The sequence below is a fragment of the Pipistrellus hanaki genome (genome assembly GCF_964339955.1).
Source record: "Pipistrellus hanaki genome assembly, chromosome: 5".
Taxonomy (NCBI): domain Eukaryota; kingdom Metazoa; phylum Chordata; class Mammalia; order Chiroptera; family Vespertilionidae; genus Pipistrellus; species Pipistrellus hanaki.
This window is the reverse complement of record NC_140507.1, coordinates 18,663,520-18,691,338: the sequence shown is the minus strand read 5'-3', so window position 1 is coordinate 18,691,338 and position 27,819 is coordinate 18,663,520. Positions and strand designations below refer to the sequence as shown.

General features: G+C 47.3%; 1 protein-coding gene across 1 annotated transcript; it reads left to right on the top strand.

The window, feature by feature from the left end:
* Positions 1 to 420: 420 nt before the first annotated feature.
* On the top strand, positions 421 to 20,809 carry SMIM3 (small integral membrane protein 3). The gene is made up of 2 exons (XM_084884084.1): positions 421 to 658; positions 19,443 to 20,809. Exon 2 carries the CDS (start codon positions 19,454 to 19,456, stop codon positions 19,634 to 19,636), a length of 183 nt encoding a protein of 60 aa, XP_084740210.1. The 5' UTR covers positions 421 to 658; positions 19,443 to 19,453; the 3' UTR covers positions 19,637 to 20,809.
* Positions 20,810 to 27,819: the final 7,010 nt, after the last annotated feature.

The following is a 27,819-nucleotide window of genomic DNA, read 5'->3' as shown; positions in this document are numbered from 1 at the left end:
AGGGAAGTCCACAAGGCGAAGTTTCTTGTTGAGGATCCTACACTCAGCACATTGCAAAGCAGCAGCTCCGAGTCCGGTTCCTCCATCCGAATCCATGGGCTTCTCCCTGCTCTGCCTACACCTGGAAGGCTCTGGGAGGACACATTTTGGGTCAGCCCTGTAGGGCTACATACAATACAGAGAGCAGACACCCCTCCGGTCACACACACACACACACACACACACACACACACACACGGGCCAAGTAACTCTCAGGGCCTCAAGGCTGTTGCGTGACGAGGCTGCGAGGGGCACCAGGGGACTCCTCACTGTCCTGTCTCGGGGCTGGCTCATTTCTCACCCGCAGCCCCGGGAGCACGGGGAGCAAGGGGAGGAGCTGAGCGGGGGCGGGCCGGCTTTCCGGGGGGCGGTCCCTGGCGGCCGTGAATTCCTGAGCCTGTAGATTGGAGTGTCCGCTGCCAGCTGCTTCCCAGCCGCTGCTGCCGCCACCTCCGCGCGCGCCTGCCTCCCCAGCGCAGAGATCCAGGGCCGGGCCGCGTCCCGCTGCGGGGACTCGGGGAAGGCTGGGGCCGCTCCTGTCCCAGGAACTTTCTCAGACCCAGACCCCGGCCATCCAGCTGCGGCGGCCGCGCGTTTTGAAGGCAGCCGTGCGGACCCGGTGAGTGGGGCCGTCGGGGGTCGTGCGTGGGGCTCCGGTCCTCACGCTGCCCCTGTCCCAGTGCCCTCCCAACTCCCCTCTTCTTTCCTCTCCGCTCCCTCGTTCCCCCACTTGAGCATTTCCCCTTTTTCCTCCGCTCACCCTAAGTTCCAGCTGCCTTCCTGACACACAGGCGATCTTGGGCCCCAGGCGAGGCCAGACCTCGGGCGGGTGAGCTCCAGCCTCCCAGGAGACAGGCTTGTGTCCGGGGGTCGGTCCCCTTTGTCTCACAGCCCCCGACTCCCCTCCCCCCTGCCGCCCCCCGCGGAAGGCGCTGGGAGTTTGGAGTCAGGGGTGATGGGTGGCCGCCCTGGGAGGAAAGAGCCTTTGCGTTACAGGAGTCCGGAGAGAGGGGTGTGCAAACATCTTGGGGAGAAGGCTTCCTTTCAGGCTCCCTCCTTAGCTTCTTGCCTTCGTGGGGACTTGGTTGTTCCGGTGGCCGGTTCCCTTGCATCCGTGTCCCTTCCACAAATTCCTTGAGGGTAGGGACTGTCTCTCTAGGCGCATCCCTGAGACATTCTCAGCACCTGGCACGGGGCCTGGCACAATACTGTTTATTGAGGGGAAGAATGAGAGGAGCCATAGGAACCTGTTCCCGGGCAGAGGTTCTGATGCTGAAGGAACAGCCAGGCTGGGCTTACTCACAGGGACGGTACCAGGGTGTCCCCTGCAGCTCCTCTGGGTGCTTCCTGACAGCGCCGGTCCCCCTGGCCCCGTGGGCTCACACATTCCCCCCTGTCTATAGATTCCTCAAAGCGCTAGACTGCAGGTGTAAAAATGGCTCAGTCATTCAAGTATCAGAGATTCAGTGCACATCTGCCACAAACTGTGCCACCATTGCAGTGCCCACGGAGTCAGAAGGGGTTTGGGTGCCTGAATGGGGTCAAGAGTGGGGGGTGGAGGTGGAAAGAACAGTTCCCGGGGGGTCAGGAGACGCTCAGAGCTACCTTCCACTGTCTGCACGGCACCTTCCCATCTGTCGGATGAGGAAGTGGGAGTTAAACAGATGGGCAGTTGTGGTTGCATCACGTGTTCTTTGGGTTATGAAGGCCACTTAGCCACCCTCTGAGCACATTCAGGAAAGCCCGTCTGAGCTCAGGACAGCATGCACGTTTGCAGTCACAACTGAAAAGGCCGAGGACAAGCGCTTCTCTGCACCAGCAGGCACCTCCTGTTTCCAGCTGTCCCGGGCCGTGAATCATGCTGTGGGAGATTACAAGTCATGCTCCATCAAATTTTCCCAACACTGACCTCTCAGGCGTCAGGACTGTGGGCTCCATTGCATAAAAGGCCTGGGGGATTCCCCCTTTCTAGCACAGCCTGAGAATCACCGAGCTGTGAGAGACAAAATGGATGAGAGCCGGGGCAGGAGGGATGGGCCTGACGTGGTCGGGTTGTATTCTGAGCCCAGGGGTGACAGACCGAGGGGTAAAGAGGCAGTCACAGCTCCCAGCTTTCCCCAGCCATATGCTCATCCGTCTCTGCACTTCGGTTTCCTCTCCATGGATGAAATCTACACAGGAAACATCTCTAAGGAAAGAGGATCTTTATCTGAGTTGATCGTACACTGCCGCTATTGACTGTAGTATCAAAAATAGATAAATGTACGTACTCACACTCACAGTTTATAGGAGCAAATGTTGATATTACCACACCCTGCAGGCCCCCACCCTGATTGGCCAGGTAAGACGAATGATGTAGTCAAGCTTGGCACTTATTGAGTGCTATGAGCTAGACATTATTCTAAGCATTTTATATGGAGTAATTCATTTAGTCTACCTCAATCCTATGAGGTAGAGATCATCATTACATCCATACGTCCAGAGAGAGTATGTCACGCGCCCACGGTCACTCACGAACTAAGTGGCAGAGCTGTACCTTGAACCCAGGCAGTGTGGCTCCAGGGCCCATATTCTTAATTGCATTGAAATTGGGGGCTATGAGGTTAGATCTTGCCTCGGTCACTTACTTGAGTTGTAAGGTACCAGGGTCCCTAGTAATTCACTAGTCCAGGGAGAAGTTAAATGACAGCCACTGGACTAGTGAATTACTAGGGACCCTGGTACCTTACAACTCACAGGAATAGACAAGGAGTGTCAAGTGAGAATGGTGTATTTCCAGAAGTTAGGTGGCCAGAAAGGGGAACAAGTCAGAGTTATAGCTGCCTGACACATTGGACAAAAGCAAACCAGATTCAGTACGAAACCATGTTGCTTTAAGTTGCTTAGCTGTGTATAGATATAGCTTCCATATTTGAGCTGATTTGGCCTTTGACTGGGCAATTGGGCGTGTAAATTGCTGGTGACCCATTATGTATTATAGGATCAGGGGAAATGGAATGGGAGAGAGAGAAGGAAAGACAGACAAAACTAAACTAGTTTTGTTTCAATTAGTGATGACACATATCTGACACACATGTCCCTACTCCCCCATCCCGGGCCCCAGGCAGACATTGATAATCAGGACCTTGTACATAACCCCCACAAGGCCAGGAAATCCTTCTCTCTCTCTCTTTTTTTATTGATTAAGAAAGGGAGAGGGAGAGAAACATCCATGATGAGAGATAATCATTGATCAGCTGCCTCCCGCATGCCCTGCATTGGGATTGAGCCCACAACCTGGACATATGCCCTGACTGAGAATTGAACCATGACCCCCTGGTTCATAGGTAGATGCCCAACCACTGAGCTACACCTGGTAGGCTAGGAAATCCTTCTGAACTCAGTGCTCTGGACAACCTCTACCAGTTGACTGTGAAGCTTTTATCTTGCTCTCCCAGACTTCCCACTTCATTCCCTTGCGGGACAGTCAAGTAAGTACCGAATCTCCTTCTGAGTGCCCAGTTGCCTCTTGAGACTCCTTGGGGCTTTTTAAAGATTAATCTTTTCTCCCCATCATTCCTTTCCATTTTTTCCTTAATGGTTTCAAATGAAGAGGTCCGGGACTTGGGGCAGGGTTCTCGGGGAGGTGAATGTCAGGGGAGCAGAGGCAGTCTTTGAGAGCCAGCCAGACCCTTAGAGTTAGATCACTTTGTCCATCCTTTCCAGTTGACTGACAGGAAACTAAGGCCCAGTTTGAAAAAAAGGTATTATTTAGGATCACACAGTAGTATTGGTTTTCTAATGCTACCATATCACAAGTTACCACAGATTTAATGGCTTAGAGCCACATGCGGCTCTTTGACCCTTTGACTGTGGCTCTTCCACAAAATACCACTGCCTGGGAGAGTCTATTTTGAAGAAGTGGCATTAGAAGAAGTTTCAGTTTAAAAAATCTGGCTCTCAAAAGAAATTTCAATAGTTGTACTGTTGATATTTGGCTCTGTTGATGAATGAGTTTGGCGACCACTGGCTTAAAGAAATCAAATGTATTAATCTATTACAATTCTGTGGGTCCGAAGCTTCCCTAGGCGTGTTTCTTTCTGGAGTCTTTAAGGGAGAATTGGTTCCCTGCTTTTTCTGAGTTGTTGACAGAATCCAGTTCCTCTGGTTGTAGGACCACGGTCACTGTTTTCTCATTGCCTAGAAGGGGCCCTCCTCTGCTCTAAGAGGCCACTGCATTCCTTGGCTCATAGCCGCCTTTCAGCATCTTCACAGCACGCAACCGAGAGTCGGGTCCGCCTCATGGTGAAACTTCTGCTTTCCTCTTCCCTTTTAAGGACTCGTGATTAGATTGGGCCCACTTTGTATCTCCCTACCCAAAAGTCCTTAACTTTAATCACATGGTTCCACCATCTGAGTCATGTTTCCTTTTTCGTATTCAAGGTTGAGGGGCATGGACATGGACACCTTCAAGGGGCTATTATTTCACCTATCAGATGCAGCGAGGCAGGGGGTTAGTGCCACACTAGTGCCCTTGCAGCTGCCACTGAGCCCCGCTGACAGCCCACCTTATGGACAGTCTCCAGTCAGGCCAGCATGCGGCAAACACTTAGTCACCGGCACGTCACAATGATGGATGGTAGAGGTTTAAACAGGATGCTGTGGATTTTGCCCGGGTTTCTCCTCTGCTGGCTCCCTGTTGGTTTCCAAGACTCTGTGATTGGCTGGGTCTGATGGTACATTCAGTCTTGTGCAGCTCTGCCTGCTTGTTGATCTCTTTGAAGTATTCTGGTGTTTTTCCATTTTCCAGCCACGGAGGAACAGATAGAAGCTCGGACACAGAACAAGTCTTTATTGTTAAGAATTTTGGAGGAGACAGAAGCCAAATGGGGTAAAATGAGAACAGAGCTCTCCTCTGGGACATCGGGTCATCAGAGAAATGCCTCCGATTTGATTTATTTCACATTTTTGATAGTTGTGTGTCCCGGCCATTCCTCCCTCCGGACCCTTTCTGTGGAACAAAAGTCCCTGGTGAAATGGACTCTGTGCTGGGTTGGTAAATGCTTGGGTCTAACTCTTACATTATTGGAGGGGAACTTTATTTAATATGAATGTGAGCTGGGATGCCCTTTTCACACTGATCCTGGCATGGGAAATCTCCTCCCCTTTTATCAGCCTCCCTGTCCTCTTCTAAGAACAAAGAAAGGAAGGTTCAGACCCTGGGCAGCAACTCTCACATCTCTTCACCAACCTCAATGCCCAGCATCTCAGCACAGGGGATCAAAACACTAATATGAGCTCACCAGCCCCAGCAAATGAGTAAAAGCAAATTCTAGAAGGCATTATTCTGAAAGTCCAGTCCTCCTCTGCCTGGTAAGTACAGGGAGGGCTGGGAAACAAAGAGACCTCCATAATCCTTCCTGGATGTGCAGAGAGCCCAGAGAATGATCCAATCAGAGATTATCATTTATTTTAGAGATAGGGTTCTGACTTTTAGGGTCATTGGACTTTCTGTGGGGTTGAGAAGCCTCTCTGGACTTCTACCACAGAGGTTCCAGGAGTTGAGCTCAAATCTAAAGTTCCCCAGCTAGCCCATATTCATCCCTTCATCGGTCTCAAAGATATTGGGCATTTACTGTGTGCCAGGGCAGGTGATAGGTGCTGAGGGTACAGCAGCGAACAAGAGCTGAGGCTTCTGATCTTGGGCTTGTATTGGAGCAGGTAAAGATGGCCAATAAAAACAAATAAACAAGCAAATAAACAGGCTTTATATTGTGAAAAGTGTATAAAGAAAATAAACAAGGTCAGAGAGAATCTGGATTTTTCCTAAGAGGTAACATCTAAGTTGAGATTGTGGACATTGAGACACTGGATGTTGAAAGGGAAGATCTGGCCCGGCCAGGCGTGGCTCAGTGATTGAGCATCAACCTATGAACCAGGAGGTCACGGTTTGATTCCAAGTCAGGGCACATGCCCGGGTTGTGGGCTTGATCCCCAGTGTAGGGAGTGTAGGATGCAGCTGATCAATGATTCTTTCTCACCTCTCTCTCCTTCTTCCTTCCTCTCTGAAATAAATAAAAATATATTAAAAACAGAAAAGGAAGATCTGGGGGGAAGAGCATTCTAAGAAGAGGGAACAGCATGAACAGAGGTCTCAAAGTGACACCAGCATTTGGGACACAGGTCATGAGGTTACCCAGGCTCCATCCTGGTACTTGGGTTGTCTTCTCTGTCTTGTCTAAATGCTCCAGCCCTCGATGGTTTAGCTCAGTGGATAGAGCATTGGCCTATGGACTGAAGGGTCCTAGGTTCTATTCTGGTCAAGGTCACATGCCCGGGTTGTGGGCTTGATCCCCAGGAGGGGGTATGTAGGAGGTAGTCAATCAATGATTCTCTCTCATCATTGATATTTCTCTCTCCCTATTCCTCTCCCTTCCTGAAACCAATAAAAATACATTTAAAAATAAATAAATAAATGCTCTATTCTTCTCTGACAGTCTCACCAGCTCCCGAGAGGTCCCATAAGCTGTGTGATGCTGGTAAACTCCCAAGTGTATTGCCTTGGGAACCATCAGCCTCATTGTTCACATTCTGCAAGATGCTTGAAGAGATGCCGCCAGCATCAGTGACTCACAGCGGGTTCTAGCTGCCTCCTCTCTGGCCCCTGTGTCTGGTGGGAATGAAGCAGCAGCAGCAGCAGCACTGTCTGTGAGCTCTGGCAGTGACACCTGCAGGAAGCCACCTGCCTTTCTCTGCCTTTTCTCCCACTTTGGGATAATTAAGCTCGCCTGCCAGCAGGAAGTCATTTCTTTTATTGCCTTTTTTCTCAGTCAACTCCTTAGTGATAAAACTGGTTGGATAACCTTGGCAACCTCTCAAAAAAGTTAACTGTGAGCAGCAGCTAAGAGGTGGAGGGTGTGCGTTTCTGGTGGAAGGTCAAAGCTGGGACAGACCATAAAAGGGTATTGGTTTATGAAACTATCACTGTGGTTTCCTAGACCAGATTCAGAGCAGTCACGGCACCCAAACGAAGGGTGAGTCCTCTGACCTCTTTGAATGTAGGAGCTATGCTGTGTTCACTAGCTCAGTTGAATTTATATGAAGCCCTCACTGTGTACCAGCCATTGTCCTAAGTGCTTTATGTGTATCCGCTCATTCAACTTCTCTGGCATTGCAATGAAGTGGTTACTATCATTAGGTGTTATGATTTCCATTTTACAAATGAAACTGAAGCTTACAGAGGCAAGCCTCTTGCCAAAACCACAAGGACTACATATGCTCCCAACACACCAGGTAGCTCACCACCTCTGGCCTTATTCTGCTTATCCTGCCTTTCCCCTTATTTCTTCTTTTTTGAGCTCCTACTTCTCTTTGAAGCCCGTGTCCAAAGGCCTCCTTCCTTGTAAAGGCTTTTATTTTACTTAGACAAAAACAAAGCAATGAGAATGATATTTTACGTTCAAGGGCTTTATATATTTCACCTCACTTTATTCTCACAATAGGATGGTGCAAGGCAATGCTTTTAGGATTCCTACTGTACAGATCAGAAGATTGAGGTTTGGAGATTTTCAATAACTTTTCCAAAGTCGCACCTCCAGTAAGGGTGGAAAGCAGCATTCAAATTAAGATCCTCTTAACTCCAGAGTCAATGCTCTTTCTACTTCTTCCCTCTTCTCAGTAGCATGTGGTTTGTACCTTCAGGTAGCATTTCTTTATCTTCTATTACAACTAATGTCTTTTTTCCTCCATAAGAGAGTGAACTTCTTAAGGACAAATACTATTTTATTGATCTCTGTCTCTACACCACTCCTTGATCTCCAGTGTTGATTATAGTGCCGTAAATGTGTCTTGAATTAGATTAAATTGCTACTCTACCAGTTTCATACTTGAACTGGAGGGATAGGTCAAGTAAATTGAGCATGCTGCCGGTTGATTTTTAAAAATCATTAATATAGATTAATCATCTATTGTTTCCATTGTTAAAGATATGATCCAAGTTAGTGATTCTAACAAACTAGCTGAAGGAGGGTGGAATATTTGCTTGGATCAATGAATCCCTTCATAAGGCCAGGAATAATTAATCAGAGAACAAACATTCACAGAGTACTTATTGAGTGTGTTGGAACACTGCTAAGAACTATCATATTTTCCGCGTATAAGATGACACTGTGTTCTAGTAAAAAGCCTGCTCAGATTGGCCAGAGTCAGAGAGGCGGTCCATTAAAAAAAGAACTGGTGTTGCCTCGGAAGTGGGGGGTAATCTTATACAGCGAATATAGGCCTAAACCTATGTTTTAACTGTAAAATTAGGGGGTCGTCTTATACGCCGGAAAATACTGTATGTGTGATTGTCCCATGGAATTCTCCGAACCCTATGGGGTAGATACCATTATTTCCTCACTTTTGTTTTTGTTTTCAGCTGAGGGTATAAAAGCATTATGAAATGTAAGTTGTGCAAGGTTGGTCAGCTAGAAAGTGGTGGAACCAGATTTAAATCCAAGCCCCTGGCCTCTAAGCCTGGGCATTTAACACAACTTTTCAGTGTGAGTGTGAGTATGAGTGGGAGTGGGAGTTGGAGTGTAAAGGACAGGTTTTCCTGCCATTTCCCAGGATTCCCTCCACCTATTACTCTCCCCAATACAGGAGCTTGGGGATGGTGGATTTAAGAATTGTTCTTTCAGTATCAACACCACAGAGGAGAGAGGAAAGGCATTCAGTGAGGAAAAGTGAGGTCGGTTGGGTGAAGTCTGCCAGGGCAGAATGGAATCCAGACCAAGTTACCCATTGCTCTCCTTATGCTTCATCCCATATGCATGTGAGCTTTCCCCCCAATTTGGTGGAATCTCCCCCTACAAGTAGGATTCCAGTGTCTTCTCTAATGTTCTTACCCAGAGTCAGGGATAAATAAGTTACAAGATTTGGCTATTACCTTCTTCACTAGATTTAATTGCCTTTGGGCCTTAAGTTAAAGGGATGGAATGTAAAGGACTGATTCTGACAGAACATTTCTCTGTGTGTGTGTGTGTGTGTGTGTGTGTGTGTGTGTGTCAGGACATTTCTGTGTGTGTCTGTGTGTGTGTGTGTGTGTGTGTGTGTGTGTATGTGGTTTTTCCTGGAAAACAATCTCACCTGCTTCACCAATGGTGAAGTTGCTTAGGGCTCTGGGCCTCAAGGTCCTCTGTCACCGTTTACAAGTAAAAAGGTGAAATCAAGGAGCCTGACTAGTGATGGAAGTGAAAAGAGTATGCACACCAGGAGGCCTGAGTTCTCCCCTCTGTCCTGCCATTGATTTGCTCTGAGATTCGGGGGAGTCATTGTCTTCAATCTGTGAAGTGTAAAGTAGGTTATGTGGTTAAAGTAGGTTATGTGGCTTAAACTAGACAGTGTCTATATTCTGTGTAGATTTCCAGAATTCTATTAGTTTGTAGTAGTTTTATCTGCACAGGACAAACCCCGTATTGCAATATTTGTTTTCTAATGTTGCCATTACAAATTAATACAAATTTAGTGGCTTAAAACATACATTCATGATCTCACAATTTCCATTATTTCTATTATTATGTTTTCCAGTTTTAGAATTTCTATTTGGTTCTTTAAAAATATCTGTTGTGTTTTTTCTCATAGTTTCCAGTTCTCTCTCAAATTTCTTAATCTTCTATTTTTTTTCTCCTTGACCGTAGTGGGCAAGGTTATTTCAAGCCTGACCATTCCAATATCTGGAGTCCTACAGATCTTTTTTCTGTTGTCTCTTGTTTCTGATGGTTCTGTACATATCATCTTGCCCTTTTGCATTCCTGCTTATTTTTTGGTTAGTACTGAACATTATGTTTGAGGAGGGAAAAATTGAAGTCTATTGGGATGTTATCTCCTTGAGAGAGGATAAAGGTTTGCTTCTGCCAGGCACCTCGCAATCTGGAACAACCTTAATTCAGTTTCTGGGACTGTGATGATTCAAAGCTGCTTGATATACGTCTAGTTCACGCTTAGCACTAAAAATGCTCATTTAAATCCAACCTCAAAATGCAAGGGGTTAAGTTTCCCTGTTTGGCTGGCTTGAACTCCTGAGTCTGTCAGAAACACTGCTTAGTTTCCACTCCCCGCCAGTGGAAATACCGCTTCAAATGCCAAACTCAGTGCCCTGGATTTCTGTCCTCCCAGATCTTACTGTGGTAATTCACTATTTTGCTACTTGCTAGTGCCTTCAAGCATATTTTTTTGGTCCAATTTTTCTAGTTGTCCTCAGTGAGTATTGCTCAAAATGGTTTAGTTTGGCATTTGGTCTAGTATTGGAAATAAAAGTCCTAATCTTTGTAGATTGCATATCTCTTCTTAATTCTCTAAATCTAAAATGGCTTTGGCCAAAAGCGGTAACAGATTGACCTGGACTTAGAAGAGAACTGTGGATCTGCCATACTCCATGCTCGCACATTTGGGGTCCATGTGGATGCTTTGGAGGTAGCTGTGGGTAGTGGTGATGACAGGGTCAGGAGACCTGAGTTTGAATCCAGTTTACTTAGCTTTATGATCACTAGCCAGTTTCCACATCTGTAAAATAACACATCCCGCACAGGATTATTGTGAAGGTTGAGTACGTTAATGTCTGGGACAAGGCCAAGCACAGTGCTTAGCACTTGTCCCATGCATTTGTTAAAGAAATGCCGGCTTGTGGGATTTCATGTTTAAGGGTATAAAGGAGAGGGGTTCTTCTCTGTGCTCCTTGGAAGTAAAAGAGCTATATCTTCTGAATAAATAATGGTAGTTTCTAAAAGAGTGACTTCTATATCATAAGTACTTGCCAAGTACTTGCCAAGTGAGTGAATGAATGAACGAATGAATGAACAAATACCCTGGACAAAGTTACTTGCTCTGATAAGTGTCAACCAAAAACAATATTGCTCTATCAGAGGTACAGTAGCTGTTGGGAATGAGCCTCATCATTAAAAGGTGGGTAGGTAGCACAGATTATTCACCTTGTTATTCAGTTATTCTAAAATTCTGACTTGTAGGAAATTTTAATGTAGAAAATTTATATATTGTTTATTAGAACTAAAAATTTTGCCATATGATGGAATTGGCTGGAACTTGTTTGTTTGCAAAAGGATTTTTAGTTAGTTGCTTAGAAAAATGGTCTCAGAATAAAACTTGGTGTTTCCCCAAGCAGGAGACGGGGCACCCATCCCCTTTCCTCCCTAGGCTGGACCATGTACGGTACTTGGTAGATGGGATGGATTTTCCACCTTTGGAGAAGGTACAATGTTTTTCTTCCTTTGGAGGAGCTACAGTTTTTCATCCTTACACTTAATCTTGTTAATGGACACAAAAACAGTCATTTGGGATTATTAACTTTTGCACTCCAACTCAGGGCAGGTGTAGGGCCTGGTGGTGTCAGTGGTTGAGAACAGTGGCTTCCCTGCTTATCAGCTCAGGGTGGTGTCAATTCAGTTCCTTAGACAAACTTCTATTAAACACTTGTCAAGTTTATTACTCATGAGTGAGGTCAGCAGATAAAGGATGCTGGCTTAAAAACACAGGAGTTTAGGATTGACTGCTGTTTTACCTCCCACGGTCATAAAAACATCACGTTTTTATCAGTAATAAGGTTAAGTTTGTGACGTGAATGGTTTGGGCCATATTCTGACAGGACCCATTCATTAATTAGAAATAATAAGGAATATTATTTGATAATATTATCAAAGCAAATGATAAGCAGATCAATCTTTGGTTATTAATTAAATGTGCCGAGAAGCAGGGCTTCATGCATTCACAAGGAGCCAGAGCACCCAGATGCCAAACAGAGGTCAAACAGAAGTCAGCTAGCAGCAGCTCAGAGCCCTGCTTTTTCTCAAGCGGATGTTTCCCGCACGCCATTAAGGATGCTGAACGTTTGCGGAGCTCTTATTTTGGGGACAAAATTTTCCTTTTACGATGAGTGGAATCCCTATTACCTGGGAAGGAACAGCCCACAAAAGGACATGAGCTCAAGGATTGGGGAGGTTGACACAGGCAGATGGTGCTCCCTGTGCCCTCTGTCGTCTGGCTACGTGGATGGCCAGCCTTGGAGCCCTGGGACCTAGAGGTCAAGGGGAAGCTGAACAGCTGTGCTAAGCAGACACCAACAAAATAACTGGGAAAAGTGATTAGTGACTTTAACGTCATTGTCATTGTAACATGTACATTTTTGTGTTGTGGTGTAGTATTACTTTTATTTTGAGTTGTATACGTGAAGGGGGTGAGCTCTCTAATCTCTAGGGCTTAGGGCCTCTAAGGATATTTATCTAGCCCTGTTGACTGAGTAGGCCCCCAAACCCCCTCCCTTTGCTCCTCCCTGGCATTCTAGAGCAGCTGCACTTTTATCTGTGTGGTGTGTGTGTGTGTGTGTGTGTGTGTGTGTGTGAGAGAGAGAGAGAGAGAGAGAGAGAGAGAGAGAGAGAGAGAGAGAGGGAGGGAGATGGGGGTTTTAAACAATCTTGTATGCAAAAGAATAATATTAGTATGATAAGTTGAGAATACACTTTACAGATAAAGTTTCATTCACTCATTTACTTGTTCTGTTTAAGGTGGGACAGTGACTTGATCAGATTTATAACTTTGAATGATTCTTCCGGAAGGCCGTGGGGTTGAAGTGGGGGAACCTCGGGCCTCAGCGTTGCCATCTGGGAAACAACGTTGGCTCTGGCTTCAGTGTTCTTTGTGTCTTGGTTGTGGATGAGCCCGAAGCCTGAGTTCCTGTAAATGACAGGTTTTGCTTACGAAAACCAGCCAGGGAGATGACGTGTTCCTGGCATCTGGACTCATGTTAATGGGTTTACCAGAAAGAGCTTTGTGGGGATCTTTTGGCCCAAAGCAGGCTAGCTGCTGATGTAGTCAGGAGACCACAGAGTAAGTTCTCCCGCCCCCGTACCTCCTGAGCACTGTGCGGGAGTCCCTGTGACTCAGGCTTCCATGCTGCAGACCTTAGAGCGGTGACCACATTTCCAAGGCTGAGGCAGGGCCAGCCCATGCTCTCCCTCCTCCGCAGGCCTGAGGGAGCCTCGACAGAGGCTTCTCCTTAACCTCAGACTTGCCCAGATCCAACCAGACAGGCAGCGGAGCACCTCGGAATCAATTCTCAAATCCTAGTGCGAGGAAGAGTTGCAGAGGCCTTAGAGATGATTGAGTTCGGGGGTTCCCAAACCTGGTTGCACATTCAAATCACCTGGGAAATGAGGAGAAAAGGCCCCTTCCATCTCCTCTTGAGTCTAATTCTCTAAGTTTGGAATAGGACCCAGAAATTCGTGTTTTTTATACTGTTCAAAGGTAGTTCTCACAGAGCACTCTCTATAACACGTGGTGACCACTGATCTAGTTTCAGACTTGAATCTTATTTGACTTAAAAATCATAAATATATGTATTTACTTTTTACTTTATTTTAAAAAATATATATTTTATTGAATTTTTTTCAGAGAGGAAGGGAGAGGGATAGAGAGTTAAAACATTGATGAGAGAGAAACATCGATCAGCTGCCTCCTGCACGCCCACTACTGGGAATGTGCCCACAGCCAAGGTACATGCCCTTGACCGGGACCCTTCAGTCCGCAGGCCAACACTCTATCCACTGAGCCAAACCAGTTTTGGCTATTTACTCTTTTTATTTTATTTATTTTTTTAAAAATTTTTTTTAATAAATCTTTATTGTTCAGATTATTACAAATGTGATCCTCTTCCCCCCCTCAATTGCTCCCCTCCACCAGGTTCCCACCCCACCCTCTGTCCTTTCCCCATCCCCCATTGTCCTCATCCATAGGTGCACAGTTTTTGTTCAATCTCTTCCCGCACCCCCACTTCCCTTTTCCCTGAGAATCGTCAGTCCACTCCCCTTCCATACCTCTGATTCTATTATATTCACCAGTTAATATTGTTCATCAATTTTTTTTTAATTCCCTTGGTTTTTAGATTCACTTGTTGATAGTTACGTATTTGTTGTTCATAATTTTTATATTTATCTTCTTCCTCTTCCTAAATAACCCCCTTCAGCAATTCATATAATTCTGGTTTGGCAGTGATGAACTCTTTTAGCTTTTTTTTATTAGTGAAGCTCTTTATCTGGTCTTCAATTCTGAGTGTTAGCTTTGCTGGGTAGAGTATTTTTGGCTGTAGGTTCTTGCTATTCATCACCTTGAATATTTCTTGCCATTCCCGTCTGGCCTGCATGGTTTCTGTTGAGAAATCAGCTGACAATTGTATGGGTGCTCCTTTATAGGTAACTACCTGCTTTGCTCTTGCTGCTTTTAATATTCTCTCTTTGTCTTTTGCCCTTGGAATTTTAATTATGATGTGTCTTGGTGTGGTCCTCCTTGGATTCCTTTTGTTTGGGGTTCTGTGGGCTTCCTGGACTTGTAAGTCTATTTCTTTCCCCAGGTGGGGGAAGTTTTCTGTCACTATTTCTTCCAGTATTTTTTCGGTATCTTGCTCTCTCTCTTCTTCTGGAATCCCCATAATTCTGATGTTGGTTCACTTGAAATTGTCCCAAAGGTTTCTTACACTATCTTCAACTTTCTGGATTCTCTTATCTTCTCGCTTCTGCAGAAGAGTGTCCTCTGGCTCTTTGTGTTCTAAATCTTTGTCTTGATTCTTGCAATCTTCCAGTCTGTTTTTAGGACTCTGTGTAATATTTTTTATTTCAGACAATGTTTTCTTTATTTCTAGTTGATCCCTTTTCATATCCTCATTGGTCTCGTTTATTTTATCGGCCTTTTTTAGAATATTGTTGAATAACCTTATAACTGTAGTTTTGAACTCAATGTCCAATCTTTTCTTTTCCTCCATCTCCTTCCTTTGTGTCCTTCCTCTTGTCTGCATTTTAGTTGTTTTTCCCTGATTTGATGGAATAGCTTTGTGTGCTAGGTGTTCTGGTAGAGCCCAGTAGCACAGCCTTCCCAGTTACCTGTGGTGGACAGTCTTGGTGTAGCCCTGTGGGCTGTGTGTGCAGTCTTGTTGTTAAGCCTTGCTTATTGTTGGTATCACTGGGATGCGTTGATCTCCAAGCCAATTGGCTGTGAGAATCAACAGTGTCTCAGCTAGGAGGGCTTCTGTATTCCGCTTGGATAGGGCGGGGTCTCGGGGTGGCGCAGACAAGCTTTGGTTCCCTGACAGTCTCGCTTTAGAAAAGTCCTGTTCGCAGAGAGTTTTGGAAGCTATTTACTCTTTTTAATACAGAGAATTATAAAGACACCTCCCAAGCCCTCCACCCCCCCACCCCCCTTTTCCATTTTCCCCTCCATCCAGTTGATGTAAAAAAATGAAAAGTAAAGAAGACATACAGTTGGCCAATATTTACATGAAAAGATGCTCAACATCACTAATCATCAGGGAAACGCAAGTCAAAACCACCATGAGATATCGCCTTACACCTGTCAGAATGGCTCTTATCAAAAAGAAATAGCAAGTGTTGGTGAGGATGTGGAGAAAAGGGAAGTATCATGCACTGTTGGGAATGTAGTTGGTGCAACCACAGAAGGAAACAGTATGGAGGTTCCTCAAATATTAAAAATAGAACGGCCATATGACTTAGCAATTCCACATTTAGTTATTTATCTGAAGAAAATGAAAACACTGCTTTGAAAAGATATCTGCACTCTCATGTTCAGTGCAGCATTATTTACAATAGCCAGGACATGGAAACAACCCAAGTGCCTGTCAATAGGGGAATGGATAAAGAAAACGTGGTATATAAATACGGAATATTGTTCAAAAATAATGAAATATTGCCATTTGCAACAACATGGGTAGACCTTTAGGGCATTGTGCTAAGTGAAATTAGGCAGAGAAAGAGAAATACCATATCATCTTACCTATAAGGGGAATATAAAGTAAAATAAAACTGGAGCTCATAGATTCAGTTAACAGATTAGTGGTCACCAGAAGCAGGTGGTGGGGGCTCGGTGAAATGGGTGAAGGGGGTAAAAGGTACAAACTTCCAATTATAAAATCAATCAATCATGAGGATGTAATGTGTAGCATGGTGACTACAGTTAATAATACTGTATTGCATATCTGAACATTGATGAGAGTAAATCTTAGAAGTTATCATCACAAGAAAAAACATTTTTAACTCTGTGTGGTGATGCTAACTAGACATATTGTGGTGATCATTTTGCAATATATATATAAATTCAAATCATTACATTATGCACCCCAAAGTAATATAATGTTATATGTCACTTATACTTCGATTTTTAAAAAAGAACAAAAAAATCCAGAAAAGAAAGAAAATGGGGTTGCTTCTTTGATAATATCAAATTCTTCAGCCCTGGGGATTCCTCATCTATGCTGCTTACAGTGACTAGAAAACCTATGTCCATCCCCATGAATCTTAGAATATTCTAAACAATTAGCAGATGTTCTATAAACACCAATAACAATTGCAATAAATTTTCAGTAATTCAAAAAAAGCAAAACATGCTCATGTTTAGAAAATTCACACTGTAAAGACATGAAGAATGAAAAGCAAAAACTTCCACTCCCAGTGTAACACGCAAAAGCAATCACTATTAACACTCATAAAAGAGATTTTGCTCATAAAAGATTTTTCATTTTTATACCCTTACCTATCTATCTACTTAATTCTATGAAATCCAAACCAAAGGAATGATCCTATTCATATTATCCTGCGCTTAATTTCCCTCCACAGACCATCATTATTTTTAATAACTGTTAAATAAGTTAATATTGTAACATATTGGAACAATGCTTGGTGTGTGACAAGCATTTCATATTTGCTAAATGAAGGAATGAAATTGCAGTATGGTATTCCATTATATGGATATGCCCTACTTTATTTTACTATTTATGGACACTTCAGTTATGTTGGTTGCTATAACAAACGATGCAGAAATAAACATTCTTGTATGTACATCTTGGGGACTCTATAATCAGTAGCAAAGTATGGTAATCAGTACTGTACTTAGTGTGGCAACAGTGGGCATGGAGCCAAAGGGACTAGAAAGGAAAAGTTACTAATTACATAAAAGCAGGAAATAGGACTGGAATTGGGAATTTTGTCTGGGACCCAGAATCATCAGGATTAAAAACCTTAGATCTAGTCTGACTGGTGTTGCTCAGTGGTTGAGTGTCGATCTGTGAACCAGGAGGTCAGGGTTCAAGTCCCGTTCAGGGCACATGCCGAGTTTTGGGCTTAATCCCCAATGCGAGGTATGCAGGAGGCAGCTGATCAATGATTCTCTCTCATCTTTGATGTTTTTTTTCCTCTGTCTCTCTTCCTTCCTCTCTCTATAGTCAATAAAATAAAAAAGATCTTAGATTTAAAAGGAACCTTGGGTGTTTTTTTGTTTTGTTTTTTAATATATTTTATTGAATTTTTACAGAGAAGAAGGAAAAGGGATAGAAAGCTAGAAACATCAATGAGAGAGAAACATCAATCAGCTGCCTCCTGCACCCCCCCACACTGGGGATGTGCCCACAACCAAGGTACATGCCCTTGACCGGAATCGAACCTGGGACCTTTCAGTCTGCAGGCCGACACTCTATCCACTGAGCCAAACCGGTTTCGGCATGGGTGGTTGTTTATACCAGCCTCTGAACAGGGAATGTGGTTCCCAAGCTGTGCACTGGGTCCTGGGGAGCCACAGTGAACTCACTGAAAAGTTGGCTGTATAGGGATTGCAAGATCTTTAATATTTTTGACAAGAATAGTGATATTTGACATCTCTCAGACCCTGTGTAAACTGATGGAAGAGAGCTTACAGTTTAACATTAATCATACTACATTCCTTTTGATTATGCTATAATTTGTGGAACTGAGCTTTGGGTGGTTGCTATGATACAGCAAATACTGCACACCAATGAATGCAGACTAGGAAGTGAGCACCTCGTTGTCCAGTCTGACTCTGAAGTTTAAAAAATTATGCAGAGTCCAAATGTTGCACACATGCCATTACTCAGTAACTACTTAAGAATTAAAAACATATTTTTTTCTTTCAATTTGTGTCTATTACTTTTTTCAAATAGTTACTATTTTAGTTTGAACATAATGTTTATTAAGTTTCTTGACCTTAACTACATAATAAACAGAACTGCTAGCTATTTCTTTGGGCCTGGAGTGCTGTAAAGAAATTACTAAGACATTAAGGGGGCTGTGAATCGAAAATGCTTGGGAACAACTTATTTATATATTTTATCTATCAGAACTCTTTTAGCTCCAAATCAGAGAAACCAAGCTGGCAATGCTTAAGCAAAACCCAGAAACCATCCTATAAAATAAAAAGCTACTATGCAAATCGACCTAACGGCAGAATGACCGGTAGCTATGATGCGCACTGACCACCAGGGGGCAGGTGCTCAATTCAGGAGCTGCCCCTGGTGGTCAGTGTGCTCCCACAGGGGGAGTGCTGCTCAGCCAGAAGTGGGCTCACAGTGCTAAGGATATCCGACTGACGGCTTAGGCCTGCGGGAAGTGGGTGTAAACTGTCAGTCGGACATCCCCTAAGGGCTCCTGGACTGCAAGAGGGTGAGGCCAGGCTGAGGCCCCCCACCCCCAGTGCACGAATTTTGTGCACTGAGCCTCTAATTGGTTTATAATCTGGGATGTCTTGTTTTGCAGATGGCGTCAGACTGGGCTGGATTATTCAAAACAGGCAGCTCTATTTTTCTTTCCATCTCTAGCACAGGCTCTCCACATATGGGCAAGATAGCCCACACCCGCCCTTCCAGACTCACACCCTTCAGTTTAGCATCCCAGCAGAAAGGGTCATCTTTTCCAACAGCTTGTGCATAGGAGCCCTGAGAGGACTTTGGTTGATCTGGCCTGGGTTGCCCACTATGAATTGAGGCTATGGAGATTTTTAATGACCAAGCCCAAGTCACATATCCACCCTTGTGCTAAGCGAGCATGCTAAGACATGGAGTGTGTAGGTTCTTCACAGAAAAGAGGGGGTTCTGTTACCAGGGGAATGGGAGAAGGGACCAAAAGCAATGAATCTCCCATTTTATAGAAGAAATACACTGGGAATTTGGTGGTTTAATAGTTAAACATCGAGGTGCTGTAATCCCACCCAGCTGGCTTCACTTCCTTGGGCAAATTAGCTATATCTAAACTTTGTAAGGCTTTAGAGTCCTCATCTTTAAAATGGGAATAACTGCAGGTAAAGGCCAACAAACAAAAAAGCCCCAAGGGTCCCCACCCCCTAGGGTTGGTGGTTGAAGTGAGAACTATGTAAGTTAGTGCCTGTAAGTGCCTAGCACGGTGCCTGGCACACAGGAAGCCCTCGGTGAATGAGGCCATTGTAATTATTGATCAAGCAACTTTAAAGATCACACAGCTCATAAGTGACTCAAGTTTCTGACTCCTGGAGCAGGTTTTCTCCCCGCCAGGGAGGCAGGGAGAAGGTGCCAAAGAGTGATTCCCCCCCTTCGCTGTCTGTTACAGAGTGACGCAGCATGGATGCCGGCAGCGAGGTCCCCGCGGAGGCCGTACTTCCCAAGCACATCCTGGATGTCTGGGTCATTGTCCTCATCATCCTGGCCACCATCGTCATTATGACCTCCTTGTTGCTGTGCCCGGCCACTGCGGTCATCATCTATCGCATGCGGACTCATCCTGTCCTCAACGGGGCTGTCTGAGAGCCTGCCACGAGGGGGCAGGGGAGGGATGAGGGCAGCATCCCCTCCCCCAGGCTCCTCCCCTTTCTCAGAGAAGCAGCAGGAGGGACTTTGGAGGAGAGACTCTGAAGCTTGCTTGATACGGGAGGGGAGACCTGAGTTCTGGTTTTGATTCTGCCACTGGCCAGTTGCATGCGTCCGCTGGGGGACCTAGTTCTGTGAGCTCCAGGTTCCTCATCTTTCATATGGGGACTGCGACCCCTGCCCTTCCTACCTCATAGGGTTGTGAGAACCCATGACATCGTGGTGGGAGTTGAGGCTGTTTGTGAGCAACGAAGCCAACCCCGGTACACAGGGGTTACTGCTGGATGCTGAGAAGCTTGGAAGAACCAAAGAACCCAATTACTGATGTGGCCTTCAAGATGGCAAGGGAGACAGTGGGGCCAGAACAGCCTTTGCCAGTGCCCCTCAGCTCAAACCACACAAAGGCACTCTGTCCTCATTCCAAGGAGCCAGCCGTGCACTGGCTCAAAGGGATTTTCTTTGATGTGTTACAGCCTCAAGTTGTCTGATTTGGGAGGGAATTCATCATGGTAGTGGGGGAGGGGGAGGGTAAAGGGGGGAACTTTCCAGGACTTGGTCTGTGCCAGAATCTCTCCTTCTACAATCTGAAGGAGGGCTCTGCCACGTGCTGGCAATGCCAAGGGAGCTGGGGCAACTCCTTCTTTCTGCTCTGGAGTCTCTTAGCTTGGACTCTCTAGCAATGTTGGAAAATGCAGGGTAGTCGAGTTCCCGGCCAGCTTTCATTATCTCCAGTCCCCAGCTCCTCGTACCCCCTCACCCCCACTCCTGCTAGATTTAGCTCCGTAGTATATGTACCCCCTTCATTCACTCCCACCAGCACTGCAAACAATTCAAGGTACTGACTAATGTGTTAAGAGCTGTTCCCAGGACTTTGGAAACTAGCTCAAAACAATGATGGTTATTTTAGATGCTATGATTTATATTTATATAAAGAGATTTCTGGACCACTCAAGCTCTTTGACCCAAATCAGGAGCCTCATTGGACATGCAAATTATATAAAAAGATAGCACAGATATCAGGATATTATTGTGTGGAAATGATGCTTTTACTTTGATCTGATCTCATTGGTGTACACAACCAACTTCCAATAAAGTTCTAGAACGAGCATGGCTGTGGTCTTTCTTTAAAGAGAACATATTAAACTTAGGAACTTGGGTCAAAGGACTCCACTGAATTTATGGATATAATCTGGGATGTCTTGGTTTGCAGATGGTGTCAGACTGGGTTGGATTATTCAAAACACAGAGACACAGTTTGAATGCAGGAATAGAATTGGAAAGAGAAGAATCAAATAGATTTCTAGGGTTCTAGCTTTGGCAGGTCTGTTCATTGGGATAGATCTTATGGTTGGAGATAGGTTTTGGGGGGGTCACCTGCACAGGGCAGATATGGCACAAAACTGGACAGGAACACCCAGGCAGAGGGTAAGACTGAGGGGGGGGGGGAGATGGTAAATCCAGGACTTGGAGACCACTACATAGTAATGGAAAGGGTCTAGAGAGAACAAAGCAAAGCCAGGAGATTGAGAAGGCGAGGTGGTAAGAGGTGTATGAGGGATCATATCATACTTTGAGAATTAAGGAACAAGTGGGAGCACAGACAACTCTTCCCAGGAACAGGACTGTTGCACAGAAGCAGGAGTTAGAAGAGGGAATTGGGACAAGTGGTCCAGGGTATGAGGTGGCTGCCAGCATAAGATGGCACAGTGGTTTACAGCAAACTTTTTCTTATGAGTGGAGAGGACACTTTAAAGGTTCCAGACCCTCATTCCCTCGGGGACACACTGATTCAACAACACACAGACCAATTCCATTTCTGAGGAACCTTACGATCCATTCTGAGGATCCTGTACCCAGCGTGAGTGCAAAGCCAGCTGTCCTGCAGCTGGTTGGAACATCTGTGGCTCTGTCTTGCCATCATCCCTTCCCCCAGCACAGCGGCACATGGCCACAAGAAAACCCTCAGCTCCCAGCTTCTCCCTGGGGAGGAAGGGAGAGGAGTGGACCAACAACACTCAACATTCTGACCTATTTAGGGGCTGCAGGGGGGTGGGGGGGAAGAGAGAGAAAGCTGGTTTCTGTCTTGCCTGAATCTAAGCACTTGACAGGAAAGGACCTCAAGTTGGGAGCCACTGAGAACTAAAGCAACAGTTTGGACTAATACACACTCATTTTCTTTTTGGCTAGCCATACATTTTAGGCCTTACTTTAATTTTGTTTAATTAAAGTAAGTTCTGAAGGCAGTAATAATCCGGAATGGGCCTTCATGTAGCCCAGCGGGCAAACGGGCGGGTATTGCTAAAGAACTCCATTGAATCACTGCTCTTTGGACAGTTTTATCTTGACTCCCCTGCCCCCAATAACACACTATAAAAGAACTTAAAACACCAGAACCAGTCACGGAGACCAGCCAGGTGAGACCTTGAGTCATATTGCTGGTGACTCACAGCAGAGGCACCTGTCCAATACATTCAGAAGATGACAGTCTAGGGAAATAACATGATACTACATGGGTTTTAAAAATCAATACGGAGGATGTGGCTGGTGTGTGGGGCACTCTGGGCCTGGGCCCTGCCCTTGGCGTGGTCCTTGGGGGTGCGGGCCTGCAGTGGGGCTGGGGGCGTTGCCTACACTCAGAGCCAGAGCCCGGTGCCCCGCACCTGCGAGTACTTTTACTACGTGGACCACCAGGGCCAGCTTTTCCTGGATGACTGCAAAATTAAGAACTTCATCACCTCTTTCAAAGAGAGAGATGAAGGGAAAGGGAGAGAAAAAGAAACATCCATCAGCTGCCTCCTGCATGCACCCCAACCAGGGATGGAATCTGAAACTTGGGCACGTGCCCTGATGGAATCAAACCAGCAACCTTTTGTACGTGGGACAGCGCTCCACCAACTGAGCCTCACTGGCCACAACAGCAGTGTGGACACAGACCTACTTCCTGATTTACCTGGTGGAATAGTTCACCTCGGCGGGATCATACAATGTATGACTTCCTGTGTCTGATTTTTTAAACTTAGCACCATGTTTTTGAGGTTCATATGGTGATTTGTTTGTGTGTTGTTTTTTTAAAAGTTTTTTTTTAAATATATATTTTATTGATTTTTCACAAAGAGGAAGAGAGAGGAATAGAGAGTTAGAAACATCGATGAGAGAGAATCATAGATCAGCTGCCTCTCACACATCCCCTACTGGGGATGTGCCCGCAACCAAGGTACATGTCCTTGACCGGAATCGAACCCGGGACCTTTCAGTCTGCAGACCGACGCTCTATCCACTGAGCCAAACCGGTTTTGGCTCATATGGTGGTTTTAACAACAATCACCACCACGATGATAATGATTAGGATTAGAATGACTGAACAGCAGCAAATTCCGAAATTGCAGCGCATGCGATTCTGCTGTGCGGGAGCACAAATACTCCCTTAGTGGGAGCCCTGGACTATACTCTTTCCCAGGCAGTCGGTGTTCACGCATGGACTCTTAGCCCATGGGGGCTCAGGAAACCAGGGTTTGTGCACTGCCTCTCCTTTCTTCACCCCAGAACCCCCTGTCACTGTATCCACTATGGTGCTACTCCTCGTGAGAGAAGGTTTATAGACGGGGACCCACAGGTAGGTGTGCTGCGTGTGGGAAGTGAAGGGGACGCTTACCTTCTGCAGTGACAAAAGCCCAGGAGACACGCCTCATAACTGTCAGTGTCATGTGGCCTTTCAGGAGAGATGTCCTTGATTGCAGGAATCGCCTCCATTGACTTAAATCCTTCTTGACAGCATTTCTTCAGAATTCGGAACATCAGGTTGTTCAGGATCCTTGAGACGTCCTCTTCCGTGAATTCTGGAACATCAAATGGAGGCTCAGAGCACCTCTGACATCTCTGGGCAAAGATGCTCATCTTCACTGGCCCGTGGATTCCCTCTTACTCGAGTGCATGTGGAAAAGGGCTTACACGTGGGCAGAGGCCCACCGGCGAGAGCACCAGGAGCACGTGAACCTGTGGAGGCAGAAAATGAGGCCCTCAGCTTCGACTGAACCCTGGGCTGTGCCAGAGTGAACGTTACAGGGACACGGCTGATTGGGGTCCTGGATCAGCGGGGGAAGAAGTGACCGAGTCCCTCGTTTCAAGTCCCATTGTGTGCCAATAAGCTCGTGACTCACAGGTGTCTATCATTACGACAGCGGGTCCCACGCTCTCAGAACCGATGGTATCTCGGGCAGCTTCTAAGTCCCGTGGGGTCATGTGAGAGATGAGGCTCGCACCGGGAACTTGTCAGGCCCAGGGACTCGTGTGTGTAACAGGCAGGGCATGAACGGATTCCTGACTCCAAACCAAGGCTTCTCCAAATGTAGATTGAAGTGGGTCAAAGGCTACAAGGGAAGCAGCTGCCATTCAATCAGCCCCGACCCACAAGTAAATACAGGTGGGTGTTGATATATCTGGGATGTTAACGCTTGCAACCTCCCTGCAGGGTAATAGAATGACATAGCCACAGTTACAGATGCACAGAGGACCCGGCAGCCTCCTGGGTTCGAGAAAATGGGGACCACACACATCAGCAGCATTCTGATTCCCCATCCAGCTCTGTTCCATCCCAGCTGAGGGGAGCGCCTGACTCTGATCTGTGAAATGAGAATGATGTGCTGGGCTGGCTCCCAATGGGAAATGGCTGGGCAGCAGGGATGACTCTTACCTTCTGCAGTAACAGGAACGAGCCAGCAGAGGGCGGGAGCAGGGGATAACATCCGGGTACCCTTCAGCAGGGCCTTCCAGGGACTGCACAGGCCCCTCTGGACCTCTTGCATGGACTCTGGACGGGCTACTGCTCTCCTGTCTCCTTTTCAATCCGAGCAGTTACTGTCCCAGGAGGAAAGAGATGGCACGTGCAAAGGATTTTCTAGAAGGACTTTGGCAGAGGAACTGTTGACAGGTGTGAGAGCAAGGGCAGACAGCCAACCAGGGAGGTGGCACCCTGGAAACAGAGACCATGCAAGGTCTCAAGGGGGCAAGGAACACAGGATCACGCGAGAGTTGAACAAAGGAGAGGGGGCCACGTGGTCACAAGAGTGGGGGGAGTGCCCACCTGGTATCTGCACCCCTTTGTCTAAGGCACATGTGTCAAACACAAGGCCCGTGGGCCAAATCCAGCCCGCCAGGCCTTGCAATGTGGCCTGCACCGCGCTGTCATCACTGCACTCCGCTGTCAGTTTATGACATTGTCAGTTTATGACTGTTCAGTAAACCATTCAGCCCGCGATTTAGGCTGGATTTTAGATTTTGGCCCCTTCTCTGATTGAGTTCGACACCCCTCTAAGGGGTCAACCCACCTGTCCCTCCCAGACTGGTTTGAGGACCCTGGGGGTGCAGGCAGGACCTGGGGGACTAGTGACAGGCTGGGGCCCTGAGCGCAGCAGGTCCCTGGAGCTGCAGGGGAGCGCTGAGGGTGCTGTGTGCTGAATGGGGCTCCAGGGGAGGAGAGGTGCTGCCTCGGAGGTGGGGCGACATCAGGGACTTGGACCAGGAGGCACCGGGGCAGAGCCAGGTCTCACAGAGCAAATGCAGGAAGGCAGCCAGTTTGCAGACCCTGAATCAATTTCTTTTCGAGCTAAAACAAAATCTGCCAGGGGAGGCAGGAGGCGGAAGCCAGACACAGGAAAAATAATGGTATTTTGTAATCTAAGCCACAGATGGCGAGGGGAGGCGCAGTGTTCTCCACACAAGGCCCTCGCCCCAATGCAGCGGGACTCCACCGAGGTTACCAGCTGGGAGGGACCGTGGGACAAAGAGAGCAACTGTCCAGAGGCGCTGGTGCAACGACACGATCCCTGTCCGCTGGAGATGGAGGAGGAGGGTGGGGGGAAGGATCAAGCCCATCAGAGCAAATGGCCACAGGGTGAGGGGCCACTGACCCAGAGGTCACAGGTGAAGGAGACACAGGCTGTGAGCAGCCCGGGTTTCCATTTTTAGCTCTGCCCTTTTACTGCTGTGTGTCCTTGAAGAAGTCCTTGCCCTCTCTGTGCTGCAGTAGCCTCACCTGTACAATGGGCCACAGCTGCTCCTCACAGGAGTGTGGGGTGTTTGTGTGTGTGCCCCACTTGCCCTGAGGGCATTCTGCTTCCTAATCAGCACCCCCACCTCATCACCCTTCCCTCCCCTGGCCTTCCAGGAACTGCACAGGCCCCTCTGGACCTCTTGTATGGACTCTGGACGGGCCACTGCTCTCCTGTCTCCTTTTCAATCCTGGCTGTCACAGTCCCAGCAGGAAAGAGATGGCACGTGCAAACAATCTTCTGGAAGGACTTTGGCAAAGGGACTGTTGACAGGTGTGAGAGCAGGGGCAGCCAGCCAGCCAGGGAGATGGCACTGGGAAACAGAGACCATGCAAGGTCTCAAGGGGGTGGGGCCACATGAACACAGGAGCATAGGCACCTGAACAAGGGGGTGGGGCCACATTATCACATGAGAGCAGGTACATGAACAAGGGGAACTGTGATCAACACTGGAAGTGGGCACATGCACAAGAGGGTGGGGCCACATGAAGATTGAAGGGATGAGGCCAGGAGCTGAAGAGACAGGAAGGACCCTCCCCCCCTGGAGCCCTGGGAAGGAGCACAGCCCCAGACGCCCTGATTTCAGATTCTGGCTCCAGAACGGGAAGAGCACCTGTTCCTGTTTGTTTAGGCCAGTCTGTGGTCATTGGAGCAGCAGCCCAGGAAATAGACCGCTCCTGCCCCTCCTTTTGGGGCTTTGACCGGGTTCTGGGAACAGCTGAGCTGAGCCCTGTGCCCCAGCAGGGGAGACCCCCTAGACCTCTCACTGCAGGGCTCACAGGGGGATCCATCCTGTGTCTGTGCCTCTGCCCAGTCTCCCGTTCCTCTGGGGGCTCCTTGGCAGTGACAGTGCAGTGGGCACACCAGGGCAGGCTGCTTGGTGGGAAGTGCAGGCTACGTGGCTCAGGGACTCCTCCCCAACTTGCTGAGCCTCCAGCTGCAGGATGGAGCAGGGCACTCCTCAGCCCTACCCTTACCTCCCGGGCCTTCCCCTAATGAGTCCAGCCTGGGGCTCACCTTCCTGGAGCACCTGGATTGACTGGAGCCAGCAACTGGGTTTTCGTGCCCATATTCCAGATGCCAAAACGGAGGCTCAGAGAGGGGGAGCAGAGGTCCCTACCCCCAGCCAACCTCCCCCTCAACCCAGCCAGCTGGCAGGTGGCTCCCCAGCTGCCACCTGGTTGCTATGGTGTCAGAGGAAGAGGAGAAGGAGATTTCTGAGAAGCAATCCAAAAATACACACCAGCTGGCCCCTCCTTCCTCACTCCCTCTCTCCAGCTTCAAAGCCTCCTTTTGTGCACGTCGCAGGGGCCTCTTCCTGGCCAGGCAGCCGGGAGCAAAGGAGGTCAAGGAGGCAGAGGGTCTAGGTAGTGGGTTCTGGGACCCCAACTTCACCCAGCAGATTTCCTGGGCCTGGGCTCCATCTCCCTCCCACAGTTCCCAGACCAGACGGGCTGCTACCTGTCTCCCTGCCTTCACACATGCAGTTCCCTCTACTGGGATGCCCTTCCTCATCCTTCAAATCTTAGCTCGGCTTTCACTCCACTGGAGGATCTTCCCTGAGTCACTTGGGGCTCCCTCTGCATCCCGCACCGTTTTCTGGATGATGCTCTCACAGGGCGGTGAGGTCTTAGGGATGCTAGCTTTGCCTTTGTTTACAGGCAGGTGCTCAGTAAACCCAGAAGGAAGGGAAGGAGGGAGGGCGGGAAGGGAGCGAAGAAACACCTCTCATGGGATTGGAGAGGATCTGGACAGTGAGCACCTGGCACAGGGCTGGGCACGGAGCAAAGCCCACTCCCTTCTGCCGCCTCCACTCGAGCCTGGGCTCCAGCACCTTCTGCCTCATCCGATTTGTAGCCGGCTCAGGGGTCATCTCTATACCCGCAGGCCTTTGTCTCTTGCCCGTTTGGATGCTGGGTAACTGCACCAGGATGCAGACATGCACTTGACTTCATGAGGAGCTATTGTGTTTGGGGAAAAGGCCTCCATTTTCTGAAATCCCGACTGTCCAAACTTACAAGGGTCTGAGGGCTGACCTTGATTTGAGCAGGGGTTTTCAAATTGAGTACTTTC

What these genes read in the sequence shown, in the direction of transcription:
- SMIM3 (XM_084884084.1), top strand. Translation starts at nt 19,454, where the DNA reads ATGGATGCCGGCAGCGAGGTCCCCGCGGAGGCCGTACTTCCCAAGCAC.